This window comes from Castor canadensis, chromosome 1, assembly GCF_047511655.1.
Source record: "Castor canadensis chromosome 1, mCasCan1.hap1v2, whole genome shotgun sequence".
In the NCBI taxonomy this organism is placed as follows: domain Eukaryota; kingdom Metazoa; phylum Chordata; class Mammalia; order Rodentia; family Castoridae; genus Castor; species Castor canadensis.
This window is the reverse complement of record NC_133386.1, coordinates 131,513,996-131,528,208: the sequence shown is the minus strand read 5'-3', so window position 1 is coordinate 131,528,208 and position 14,213 is coordinate 131,513,996. Positions and strand designations below refer to the sequence as shown.

Sequence of the window (14,213 nt, the reverse complement as noted above, 5' to 3'; positions counted from 1 at the left end):
ACCTAATCCCTTTTTTTTTTTTGGCAGCACTGGGGTTTGAACTCAGGCTTCACACTTGCTGGGCAGGCACTCTACCACTTGAGCCACTCCACCAGCCCAGTTTTGTGTTGGTTATTTTCAAGATAGGGTCTCCTGAACTATTTGCCTTGGCTGGCTCCAAACTGTGATCCTCCTGATCTCTGTCTCCTGAGTAGCTAGGATTACAGGTGTGAGCCACTGGTGCCTGCTCATAATTTTGGAACACTTTCACAGTCCCTATTTGCACCCATTAGCAGTCACCTCTAGTTCTTAGTCCCTCTGTCAGCCCTGTCAGTCGTATCAATTCTCTCTCTATCTCTGTCTCTATCTCTATCTCTCTGAGACAGGGTCTCCTTGTATAGCACAGGCTGACCTTGAGTTTACAAGTGATCCTCCTACCTCAACCTCCCAATCAGTAGGTGTGCACCATCATGTCTGTCTTAATTTAATTTCATAGAAATGTAGTCATATAATATGTGTACTTTTGTGCCTGGCTTCTTTGACATAGCATGTGTTTGCAAGGCTGATTCATGTTGTAGTTTGTATGCATATTTCATTCCTTTTTATTGCCAAATAGTATTTCATTGTATTGACCTACCACACCTTAATTCATCCATCAGTTGATTGCACTGGGGTTTGAATTCAGGGCTTACACCTTGAACCACTCTGCCAGCTCTGTTTTATATTGGATTTTTCCAGATAGGGTCTGTCAAACTATTTGCCCACCTGGCTTCAAACCATGATCCTCCTGAGCTCTGCCTCCTGAGTAGCTGGGATTACAGGCGTGAGCCACCAGCACCTGGCTAGTTGAGAAGTAACTCTTTTCTTTCTTCTTCTTCTTTTTTTTTTTTTTTAGTGAGACTGATGTTTGAACTCAGGGCATCATACTTGCAAAGAAGGTGCTCTACTGCTTGAGCCGCACCTCCAGTCCAGTCCCACTTTGGGTTATTGTGAATAATGCAGCTACGAGCATTCTTGTACAAATTCTTTTGTGAGTATATGTTTTCAGTTCTCCTAGGTGTAGCATTGCCAGGTCATACTGGAACTTTGTGTAGCATTTTGAGGAACTGCAAAAGCTGTTCACAATTTTACATTCCAGGAATATATGGGAGATCCACTTTCTCTGCATCCTTGCCAATGCTTGTCGTTTATCTTTTAGATTGGTGTCTCATCGTGGTTTTGATTTGTATTTCTCTCCTGGCTACTGACAGTTGTGGTAATGGGGATTGAACCCACCACCTTGTTGTGCATGCTAGGCAAACACTTGCCACTTGCCACTGAGATATATCCCCAAAGCTTTCACTTTTATTATTTTCCCCTGAGCTTTAAAAAGATTTATTTTTTCCAGATTCGAGGGTTTTCCTATCCAGATTCCAGGAAGGATAGGAACCTGGCCACACTTTCAATTCCAGAGCTTTTTTTAATTTTGTTTTTTTCCTGTGCTTCACAAATCCCACAGAATGAAACAATACAACCCAGGCCCAGGATTATGACAGGGCAAAAACTAAAATGTACATCGGAAAAATATGTGCGCTTGGCAAATTGCTATCGGTATATATTTTCACTGAGAAAAGTTATTTACAAAACAGAATTTTCCATGAGGCCGGCTCCCCACACAGAACTGCACAGAGCGCAAAACTTCCCGCCCGGTGTGGGTCCCGCGGTGCTTGAGGTCTAAGTACATTTGGAAAATAACCTTTTGGGTTTTCAGCTGGCCAGTGTCCATATCCTTTAGAACAAAGTGATTCAGTCGCTCCCTGCATGCAGAAGGCCGAGCCACTATGACCGAGGGCAGGGGACAGACAGACGCTGTTATGAGAACCACGCAGGACAAGGGCAGTTTACAAGGGACATGTTTCCCGTCCCTGATGGTCCCGTTTTCCTCCACTGAGCGGTGCCCAGAGCGTTCCAGTCCTTTCTGTGTGGCCCACGGTTGCTGATTCTCCAAAAGGAGTTGCCAGAATGAAGTCACCCAGTAGGGAGGGAGTGGCACCCTTGAGGCTCCCTGGGAGCCGGGCTGCTGCAGGTAGAGGTGAGAAGGCAATGCTCCTTAGTCCCCTTCCCACCAGGCAGGGCACTTGCTCTGGGGCGAGGGTGGAGGACCTGGGCCTGTGCAGCTCCACACAGAGTGGCCCAGCCTGTAGTACTTGGTCAAAGCTGTCAATTTTGATGAAGTCCAATTTATCTATTTTTTTCTTTTGTTGTTTGTACTTTTTGCCGTCTCATATAAGAAAATATCGACTAATCCAAGGTTACAAATATTTACTTTTATGTACACTTGAGAATTTTATAGTTTTAGCTTTTACATTTAAGGTCTATGATCCATTTTGAGTTAAATTTTGTTTATTGTAGCAAGAAGGGGTTTAGTTTCATTTTTTTGCATGTGAATATCTAGTTATAACAGCACCATTTGCTGAAAAGATTATTCTTTCTCTGTTGAATTGTCTTGGCATCCTTGTGGATAAGCCTTTGATCATAAATGCAAGGGCTTATTGGTGGACTTACAAATCTATGCCATTGATGTATGTGTCTATTCTTATGATGCCAGTGCTGTGCTGTCTTGATTACTGTTGTCTCATAGTAAGTGGTCAAATTAGGAAATTTGCTTTTAGTTTTCAAGATAGTTTTGGCTATTCTGGTCCCTTACATTTCCATGCATTGCTTTTATAGATAATGTGGGAAAAGGTGTTTAGAAAAAGAGGACATCAGGAGGCAGAGATAGGAAGATCACAGTTTGAGTTCAGCCCATGTAAAAAGTTCAGAGACCCCCCCCTCCATCTCAATCAATAAAAACTGTGTGTGGTGGTGTGCACCTGTCATCCCAGCTATGCTGGAAGCATAATAGGAAGATTGAGGCCTAGGCTGGCCTGGGCATACTTTCGAGACCCTATTTGAAAAATACCTATAACAAAAAAGGCTGGGGGTGTGTGGCTCAAGTAGTACAGTGCCTGCCTAGCAACTGCAAGGCCCAGTACCAACAAAAACAGATACAAAGAAAGGAAGGAAGATAGACATCTCTGAAGGAACTGTGTAATTCATTTCATTTTCAGAATGATTTGGTCTGCAGTGTGCTTTTCCTCTTGGTTGGGGGAATTTCTCCTTCCTAAATTCTGTCCTCATAATGGTGGATCCCCCCTCCCCCTACTGCTGATGAACATTGTGCAAGGTCTCATCTCCAGCCTTGAGTCACTTGAATGCTCAGGGGTTCTTTCCACACAGGGGTCTCACAACCCCCTATGTACTCCAGCAAAGTATTGTCACACTCTATTTTTGTGGTAGATATACTAGCAAATAACTTTTGAGTATGAATTTTTGCATAGTCACTGGAATATGCAAATATATTCATATCTATTCATTCATAAGTTTAATATACTTATAATTATTGTAAGTATGTATTTATAGTAAAAAATACACAAAATGGGAATTTTAGAGGATGAGATTTAAAAATGCTTATAAGTCTACCCACACCTCAATGGCTTTTATTTATTTCTCCATAGGCTGAATTCTTGAATCTTTCCTGTTTGGGTTTCCAGCATCTAGCCAACCAGAGCCTGGTACACAGCAGGTCCTCAATGTTTTTGAAAAGAATAATTACAGATATCCTATTATTTCTATTAAAACACACTGCCTCTATTTCTAGGTTTTTTATCTACCAAATAGAGGGCCTGTATCTGTCATCTGCTAGCATCACTATGGAGAGACTGTGGGTTCCTCATCTCTCCTCCGTTTTTTCTTCTCCCTCTGATGGACTTCATCTGACTCATTTACTTAGAAAATAGCAATTGTGTCATCCTTAGCCTATACTCTTCATTTCATGCTGTGTGGTCAAGCAGCACTTCATGCTAAGATCTTAAAGAATGGAAAGCAAAGTCTGTGTTCAGGATAGCATCGCATAGGACATGAACAAAGGGCAAAGGAGCCCTTGGGTGTGAAACAAAGAGGGAGTTCGCTAAATTCCGGAGCAAACGCAGGAATATGGGCGTTGACCCAGCCCATTCCCAGCTAGGGAAAAAGTTTGACGGAAGGCAATAGAGGTTGCACCTGTGTTTTTAATAGACCACTCTGGAGGCTCTGTGGGGTATTCCAGTCTGGACGCTGGGAGTGGGGGATTGGTGGAAGTTGGGGTGGGGGGAGCAGGAGGTGGCCGGTGCGGCGCCCATAGGTTGCCTGCAGAGTACAGGGTATTAGAAGGCCGAAATCTCTGTCTTTGGAAGTTCAGATGGAAGACGGCAAACGCTGCTACTGCTAGTGCATTCATTTTAGGAATCTCAGCACCTTTTTTTTTTTCCCACCCCTTTCGGTGCTGAGTTGTCGCCATTCCTTTGTTCCCAGGAGAACACTTATACCTTTATCAGATAATTAACGCTTTATTTCCTGGGAATCGCGGGAGCTAGTTGAAGGTGCTGTTTCTGGGCTCCCTGAGGCCTGTGGCCAGTGTTAGGTGCCTCACTGCTCAGGTTTCATCAAGCAGGGGCTTGATTAGAGAAAGGCTTTCTCCCACCCCCGCCCCAATTAAAGCAAACGGCCCACACACTAATAGGGGCTCAGACGCATCCTGACGGAAAAGAGCCTCCGGGTACGCAGAACCCCTGACCTAGCGACACGGGCGTGTCTGGGCGGGCCAGGCTGCCCGGGTCCCCGCCTCCCCGCCTCCTATCCGGATCTCTGCTCTGCCCCGCCCACGGGGGAGGGAGGGGCTGGCCGGCCGGCGCCCTCGGGGTTGGGCCTGGCAGCGCGATGGGCGGGGCTTCTCGCCGGGCAGGCTCAGTGACGCCATCGGCCCCGCCCCCGCCCCCTGCGGGGGTGGGGGGGGGGAAGGGCGCGAGCGCGCGCAGGGCCGGAGTTGGCCTCGCAGCAGCCGAGCTAATCGCAGCGGCCGAGCACAGGGCGGTGGCGGCGGCGGCGCGATGGCTCCGGCCGCGGACCGCGAGGGCTACTGGGGCCTCCCGACCTCCACGCTGGACTGGTGCGAAGAGAACTACGAGGTGACTCGGTACATCGCCGAGTTCTGTGAGTGTGGCCTGAGGCAGGGAGCGAGGGAGCGGGGGCGCCGGGCTGAGGGGAGACGCCGTGGGGAGAAGGCACAGGGCGAACCTGGCGGCGAGGGGAGGCACCAGGCCTGGCGGGGAGCTGGAGGGAGGGCAGGGAGGCCGGGGGCTCGGCCGGCTGCAGGGGCAGTGGGGAGCCCCCGCCAGACCTAAGGGGACGGCGTGAGGAGTAGGGCTGGGAATGGGCATTCCCACCTGAACCGGGATTGGGGAGCGGAGGTCGCGCCAGTGTGAGCGAGGGTCCAGGACACCTGCTCCGCTGTCGCCACCACCACCCCGGCAGAGGGGCGCGGGAGAAGGGGACATCCAGCTTCGTCTTCCCCCAAGTCTGTGAGCCCTTCCTTGCTCTCGGGTCTCTTCAGACCTCCTGGCTCACTCCAGGGGACAGTTTGACCGTTTCTGATGCTCGAAGACACCCCTCCCCCCATATCGTTAAGTACCGGAGCATCTGCTCTCTGGTCGCTCCTGTTCAGCTATCATCGTGCACCAGAAGAGGGGGGCAGAGCACCTGTCTGTACTTTCCAAGTCTTAGCAGACCTCCAGAGATTAAAGGGCATCCGAAGACATTACCCCCCTTGAGTGCTGTCGCGCTGGGAGAAATCACCTTTTCACTTTTTCCTACTGTTTGTTTTGGTCAAGTTTTGAGAGCCCAAGGTCTGATCCTTCTTGCAGGTACCTGCTTCTGGTGAGGTCCGAGTCTTTGGCTGTTATTGCCCATTTAAAAAAATGGATCCCCTTTCTTAAGATACGAGGCAAAACGCTTGTTAGCTAACCTTCCCATCGTTGAGCCCTTCTAGGCATGTGTGTTTGGCTTTGTAGGAAAGAAGCGAGAGTTTCATGCCAGATACTCCTTCAGAAGTTTTGTTTTTGTGTAGTTTTGTTTTGTTTTTGTGTAGTTTTCAGGGTTTAGTACCAACCCCCTTGAGACCACGAGAGTCACTTTTTCTGAAGTACTAGTTTAAATTCATTTTACATAATAATGGAGGAAAATGGCAAAGCGAACATCTGTAGTGCAATTACTTGGCAGCTCAAATGTTGGCAAAGGAAGCATTTTACCAATTTATTGTTAAATTACACCTGGTCCAGAGGACCATGACCATGAGGTAGAGGACTTAAAACCATGAGATAGAGCTCAGTTCTCTGAGCTGGAAATGTGTAACTTTTTTTTTTGTCTTACGAGTTTTCATGTATTAGATAGGCTGTCACATAGAGTAGTAGTGTTCTCAACTTCTTTCGAATCTCGAATTGGGAGCAATGGGTAGAGGAAACTAACTCTTAAGGGGAGGGGATCGATTTTGCTTCAATATAAGGAAAAGCTTTCTAACCAATAACACCATCATGGGAGTTAGGGGACTTCTGTCACTGAAACAAAGCAGACCAACTCATGTGTAGTAGTTTAGGAGGAATTAATTGCTTAGTGGTGCAAAGAAACTGGGTTGGTTGGCCTTTAGATCCCTTGCAGCCTTATCAGTCTACATAGGTAATAATGATTCTTGGTTTGAAACTAACGTTTTCGATTCAAATGAAGAGAGAACTGGCAGTTGAGTCATGTGGACTATGAGAGGGGTAAGATACTAGTGTTTTGGCAAGTAGCTGTGAGAAATGGGAAATGACTTTAGTTCTCATCCTTCCTCAGAAGAGGAAACTGAGCTGACTGCAGGAAGGTTTTGACATAGGAATCAAAGAGGTTGCAAGCTGAGGATGAGTGAATGTGTTGGCAGCCCCTTGCGCATGTACCTTGGGGGAAATTGATTTGGAGGAAGTTGAGGTCAAGTCATCTTACCATAGTAAGTGGTAGGTGACTGTCATAACTTGTAATAAGAGAATTTGATCTTTGAAAAACATGCTGATTAATATAAAATGTTTAGGGCTGGTGGAGTGGCTCAAGTGGTAGAGTACCTCCCTAGCAAGCATGAGGCCCTGAGTTCAAACGTCAGTATTGCCAAAAAAAAAACCCAATATATATATTTATAGTGTTTAAAATACGTGTTTAAAACAAATGCAATTTTATTATATTTACATTAGTGACAGTATAATGATAGTAATATTAAGGATAATAATAGTAATAATAATTGCATAAGTGTTTAGTATGTGCCATGCTCTACTAATCCTTTCATGTCTTATCTCTTTGGATGTTTAAATAATTAATTCTAAAAGAAGGTATTATTATCCCCATTTCACAGATTAGGAAATAAATCTGTAAAAAATAATTTATTTAAGGTAAGTGGTATAGAGATATTATTCAAATTTGAATCTGACTCTAAATCTGTTGTTTTGGTTTGAATATGAAATGTCCCCTACAGGCTCATGTGTTTGTTCTGAAGGTTGTGGAAACTTTAGCACTGGGGGTGGGGGGTAGGCTAGCAGGAGGAAGTGGGTCACTAGGGGCATGCCTTTGAAGGTTATACCTGGTTCTCATCCCTGTCTTGCTCTCTGTTTCCTCTGGGCCATGAAAAGATGCTCCTCTGACATTATATTCTGCCCAAGTGCATGGAGCTAAGCAACCACGTACTGACCCTTTGAAGCCATGAGACAAAATAAATAATTTGTCCTTTTAAATTCTCTCAGGTATTTTGGTTACAGCTATGCAAAAGTAACTAACACATCTGTTATATGATATTCCCTCTCCATTATTACTTTTTTCATACATTCTTTGTTTTGCATTGCATTCAAGGGAGGGACAGACATGAAATTGTGTATTTTCATAAAAGATAAATTGAATAACCATTCTAATTTGTCAGCTACCTTTTTAGCTGTTCAGCTATCTTTCAGTATTAGGGTGTATATATTTTGGATAATAATGTTGAGTTTGGGGAATTGCATGTTCGGATATGGCAGTGGTTCTTAGTCACTTTCAGTACCTGAAAAACTGTCTTTTTAGTTTTATCCAACATCAATTCAATTTTTTTGTTTGTTTGTTTGAGCAGATTGTAATGATCTGGGGAAAGAATCTCTCTTTAGTTGTGAAATAATAAGCTTCTTGATGTGCCAGAAGTTACATGTATAGGCAGTCCTTGTTTTGTACGGTAGTATGGGACCATACAAATGACTTTGCAAGTTAAAACTAGACAAAGCCTTTTTTTTTTTTTTTTTTTTTTTTTTGGTGCTGGGGCTTGAACTCAGGGCTTACACCTTGAGCCACTTCACCAGCCCTTTTTTTTGTGTGTGTGATGGGTTTTTCAAGATAGGGTCTTGGGAACTATTTGCCTGGGCTGGCCTCTGCCTCCTGAGTAGCTAGGATTTACAGGCGTGAGCCACTGGCACCTGGCCAAAGCAGTCTTATTAGGAAAAGTTACAATTGTAACTTTAAAATCTGTGACTTTAAAAAAAATTTTTTTTTTTGGTCAAATGTAGTAAACCTTCCTACTTTTGGCTATAAATAGGGAAATGAAAAACCATGAAACTAATATTTATTTAGTATAGTATAACTTAAAACATAAAAAAATTAAAGTGTTTTGTTTATAGAATAATTTATCAAGAGTAGTTTGAACAGTGCTTTCCTTCTCATCGTATCACTTGAGACATGAAATGAATGTCTTTCCTATGCCTTGACCAATCCTTTTCTAAGTTTAGATCAACTTTCGACATTTTATTCTTTGCGCTTTCAATATTGTGAAATATCTCCTAGGGTTCTCTTAATTCAAAGTTTTTGGGGTTTTTTTCCCCCAGTATCACTTCTTCTGGGACCTCTTCATCCTTTTCATCACAGTTGTTGTGTTCATTTATGTCAATATGTCTGTCGTAACTAAATTCCTCAGGCTGCTTATTTAGAGTCTCTTAAGTGGTAGCAGTGTCAACATTCTCATGGTTAGCTCTTCAGTAGCGCTCTTTATATTTCATTGGCATTTCACATCCTATCTTACACTTTTTGTTTTTCTGTTGCCCTTTCATCATTGTGGGCCAGTTCCCTCTTTCTATTTCTTTTCATTAGATGCCATATAAGTTAATCACCAAAGGACAAGGAAGCCACTCACCTATGCTTTGTCATGTGTACATGAACTAACTGAGTAACAGATATACAGTGACTTTGAAAAAACAGATTTTCAAATAGTGACTTGAGCTGGGCCCCAGTGACTCAGGCCTGTAATCCTAGCTACTCAGGAGGCAGAGATCAGGAGAATTATGGTTTGAGGTCAGTCTGAGCAAATAGTTTTCAATACCCTATCTTGAAAATACCTAACACAAAAAAGGGCTAAGTGATAGAGCACATACCTAGCAAGCGAGAGGCCCTGAGTTCAAATGCCAGTACCACCAAAAAAAAAAAAAAAAGTGACTTTGTCACTGGTTGTGATATTCTTTTATTATTTATATAATGATTTGTGGACTTGAAGATTTAGCAGCAAAGTTTATAATATACTCAGTTACTCAGTTAATATACAGTAGTAACTGAAATTTGAATTGTGTTGTTGAGGGATGGGCATTTGACTAAATTCTGGTAACCGAAATTTTTGTATATTGGAACCCTGCAAAATGAAGACTACCTATATATTAATAATCCTCAGAAATTCCTGTTAAGTAGACGATATTACCCCATTTTATTTTTTTGAAAGGATAATTCATTTTTGATATCCATACTAATCAAAGCAATATTCAGATCCAGTATAATCCTATCAAAATCTCAGTGGCATTCTTCATAGAAAAAAAATTCATGTTGCCCCATTTTAAAGAAGAAAAACTAAGTGCTGGAAAAGTTAAGCATCTGCTCAATGTTATATAGCTATTCCTAAAAATGCTTGGTAGAAGCATGTCCAAGAACTGACATGTTATGGGGGAGAAAGAGTTATTTATCAGCAAGCTAAAAAATATTTGGAAATTCCTAATTGCATTTATAGGAGCTACCTCTGAGGAGGTAACCTGGTTGGTAAAACTTTCATAAATGGAAAGAATGCATGGCAACTCATAATATGACCATCTAGCCATCTCCCTTTTGTCCTTGGGCTAGAATGGTTCAAGCTAGGGATTGTCCCTTTTCATGGGCTTTTTGCCCTTCTTCCATCCTTTTCATGGGAACTGGGAAGGAGGAAATAAAGCAGCCCCAGCCCTCAGTCTTCAGACCTTTATTACAGGATCCACTTAGACGGGGGAATGGAGTTTTCTTTCTTGCCACTGCTGCATAATAAGAGAGGCTTTAATCAGCTGCAACTGCTATACTCACAAAAGAGCACACAAAGAGCATCTGGCTGCTAGCTGCTTGTAGCCCTTTGCTGCCTTTCTTTTCCTTTTCTGTTCTCAGGCCCCTTCCTACCATACTTCCATGCCTCAAATAAGTGAGCACACATCAGATTTCTTTTGGTCCTGGGGCTCTGTGGGCTGGCAAATGTGACTGTCACCTAAGATAAACCTTTCCCTGAGGATTATTGACAGGCAAATAGCACTGCCTCCAGGTACCATAAATCAGTTGAAGAATGAAGGCCAAATGAAAGGTCAAATTTTGGTGAATAAAATGATTCCAAGATTATTTTAGGTATTGGGAGTGACATTAGAATGCAAGGAAACAGTGCTTATTAAAACTTAAAATGCATGCAGATTCATGAAGTTTTTATAGCCTTCATATAGTGTTAGTGCTGCAAGAACCACGATTCCAGCTAATTAGTTTTTTAATTGTGGAAAAATACACATAACAGGAACTTTTCATCATCTTAACCATTTCCAGTGTACGTAATAGTTCAGTAGTGTTTTGTATGTTTGTATTGATATACAGTCAATCTTTAGAACTTTTTCCATCTTAGAAAACTGAAACTCTAAGCTGGGCGCTGGTGGCCTATTCCTGTAATCCTAACTACTCAGGAGGCAGAGGTCATGAGGATCACTGTTGAAGGCAAAAAGCAAGACCAGACCAAAAAAAAAAAGACCTTATCTCAAAAATTTACATAACGCAAAAAGGGCTGGTAGAATGGCTCAAGTGGTAGAGTGCTTGCCTAGGAAACATGAGGCCCTGAGTTCAAACCCCAGTACCGGCAAAAAAAACCCAAACAAAACACAACCTCTCAAAAGCCCCCCCAAAATGAAACTCTGTACCCTTTAAACAACTCCCCATTTCCTCTTCTCAGTTCCTGACAACCACCCTTCTATTTTCTGTCTCTATGAATTTAACTACTTTTAGATACTTCAGATAAGAGAAATAATATATATAAATTTGTCTTTTTTGTGACTATGTTTTTTTCATTTAGCATAATGTCCTCGAGTTTCAGAATTTCTTTCCTTTTTTAATGCTGTTTTTGTATTTGACAGTACTGGGATTTGAACCCAGGGCCTCACACTTGCTGGGCAGGTGCTATTATACCTTGAGCCATTCCACCAGCTCTTTCCTTTTTTTTAGGTTGTATAATTTTTCAGTATTGTACATACCACTTTTTCTTTATCCTTTCTTCCATTGATGGACACTTAGGTTGTTTCTACCTCATGGCTACTATAAATGGTGCTGTTGTGAACATGGGTATACAAATATATTTGTAAGTCCCTAAAGTAAAATTTTTGGATCATGTTGTAATATAACAACTCTCTTAACTCCCATCAGAAGGAAGCTGCTTGTTTTTTATAGGCTCCATGAATGTATTATCATTTTCATAAATTATAATTTATACCTTTGACAGAATTTAGGATCCCTTTGTGATAAAAGCCTTGAAGAAACTAGGAAGAGAAGAAACATACCTCAACATAGTAAAGGCAATGTATGATAAACCTAAGACAAGCACACATTGTCTTAAATGGGGAAAAACTGAAACTCATTTTCTCTAAAGTCAGGAAAGAGACAAGGATGTCCATTTCACCTGCTCTTATTCAATATAGTGCTACAATTCTTAGCCAGAGCAGTAAGGCAAGAGAAATGAAAGGGATACAAGTAGGAAAGGAAGAAGTCAATTATTCCTCTTTGCAGATGAACTGGTCCTATATTTAAAGGACCCCAGAGACTCCACCAAAAACTTTTTTTTTTTTCAGTAACTTTTTATTGTTTTATTATTCATATGTGCATACAAGGCTTGGGTCACTTCTCTCCCCTGCCCCCACCCCCTCCCTTACCACCCACTCCGCCCCCTCCCTCTCCCGCCCCCCTCAATACCCAGCATAAACTATTTTGCCCTTATCTCTTAATTTTGTTGAAGAGAGAGTATAAGCAATAATAGGAAGGAACAAGGGGTTTTGCTGGTTGAGATAAGGATAGCTATACAGGGCATTGACTCACATTGATTCCCTGTGCATGTGTGTTACCTTCTAGGTTAATTCTTTTTGATCTAACCTTTTCTCTAGTTCCTGGTCCCCTTTTCCTATTGGCCTCAGTTGCTTTTAAGGTATCTGCTTTAGTTTCTCTGCGTTGAGGGCAACAAATGCTAGCTAGTTTTTTAGGTGTCTTACCTATCCTCACCCCTCCCTTGTGTACTCTCGCTTTTATCATGTGCTCATAGTCCAATCCCCTTGTTGTGTTTGCCCTTGATCTAATGTCCGCAGATGAGGGAGAACATACGTTTTTCCACCAAAAACTCTTAGAGCTGATGAACACTTTCAGCAAAGTAGCAGGATACAAAAACAACATTAAAAAACCAGTTGCTTTTCTGTATATCAATAATGAACAGCCTGAGAAATCAGGAAAACAATACCATTCACAATAGCCTCAACAATATTATGAATAAACCTAAACAAAGGAAGTGAAAGAACTTTACAAAGAGAACTATAAAACACTGAGGAAAGAAATTGAAGAAGATACTAGATGATGGAAAAATCTCTCATGTTCATGGATAAGCAGAATTAATATTGTGAAAATGCTGTTCTACTGAAAGAAATCTACAGATTTCAGTGTAATCCCCATCAAAATTCCAATCTCCTTTTTCACAGAAATAGAAAAATCAATCCTAAAATTTTTTGGAAGCAAAAAAGACCCCGAATAGTGAAAGCATCGTTGAGCAAAAAGAGCAGTGCTTGGAGGCATCATAATATTTGATTGCAAAATTATGCTACGGAGCCATAGTAACAAAATCAGCATGGTCCGGCACAGAAACAGATACATAGACCAATGGAGTAGAACAGAAGATTCAGAAATAACCCCACAAAGCTAGTCATCTGATTTTTGACAAAAAATCTTTCTTTTTTTGGTAAAAAGAAAATTGCTTCAACAAATGGTGTTGGGAAAACAATATCCACATGTAGAAGATTGAAACTAGATCCTCTGTCTCATGCCGTACAAAAATCATTTCAAAATGGATACAAGATCTAAATGTAAGTCCTAAAACTTTGAAACTACTATGAGAAAACACTTTTAGGCATGGGCAATTACTTTCTACTCAGTTACTCAGGATCTAAAAGCAAGAATTGACAAATGGAATTGCATCAGCTTAAAAAGCTTCTGCACACCAAAGGAAATTAAGAGACAACCCAAATTCCAGAATCAAGAGAAAACCCACAGGATGAGAGAAAAATCTTTGCAAGCTATTCGTGGGTCAGAAAATTAAAATTCAGAATATATAAAGAGCTCAAAAGATTAATCACCAAAGGAACAAACAATCCAATTAATAAATGGGCAAACTGATTGAATGGTGAGTTCTCAAAAGAAATACAAATGGCTAATAAATAGATGACAAAATGTTCAGTATTCTTAACCATAAAGGAAATGCAAGTCAAAATGTCACTGAGAGAGTTCATTTTCACCCCAGTCAGAAAGGCTGTCATCAAGAACACAACAAACACTGGTGAAGATGTCGGGGAAAAGAAACCCTTATACGCAGTTGGTGGAAATGCAAATTAGTGCAGCATACGATGGAAGTCAGTACAGAGGTTCCTTAAAAACCTAAAGATAGAACCACCATGTGACCATACTGTACCACTCCTGCAGATATGTATCTGAAGAGTGCAAGTCAGTATACAGTCTGGATACCTGCACACCCATGTTTATAGCAGTAGTATTCATAATAGCCAAAATACCGAATCAGACTATCAGCTGATGAATGGATAAAGGAAATGTAGTATATACACACAATAGGGTATTATTCAGCCATAAAGAATAATGGGGTTAATGTTGTTTGCAGGAGAATCAATGGAACTAGAGATCATCATGTTAAGCTAAATAGGCTGAAAAGACAAATGTTCTCTTTCATGTGGCATATAGTCCTTAAAAATGAATGACAGGGCCAGGCACCGATGGTTCATTCCTAAAAT

At 41.7% G+C, this 14,213-nt stretch overlaps 1 protein-coding gene across 1 annotated transcript in view; it reads left to right on the top strand.

Annotated features, from left to right (window-relative positions):
* The first annotated feature begins 4,821 nt into the window (after positions 1 to 4,821).
* Acer3 (alkaline ceramidase 3) overlaps positions 4,822 to 14,213 on the top strand; it is a 146,689-nt gene continuing 137,297 nt past the window's right edge. The window contains exon 1 of the mRNA XM_074082512.1: positions 4,822 to 5,028. Within this exon, the coding sequence (XP_073938613.1) occupies positions 4,926 to 5,028 (103 nt within the window). The 5' untranslated portion in view covers positions 4,822 to 4,925. The remainder of the gene's footprint in view (positions 5,029 to 14,213) is intronic.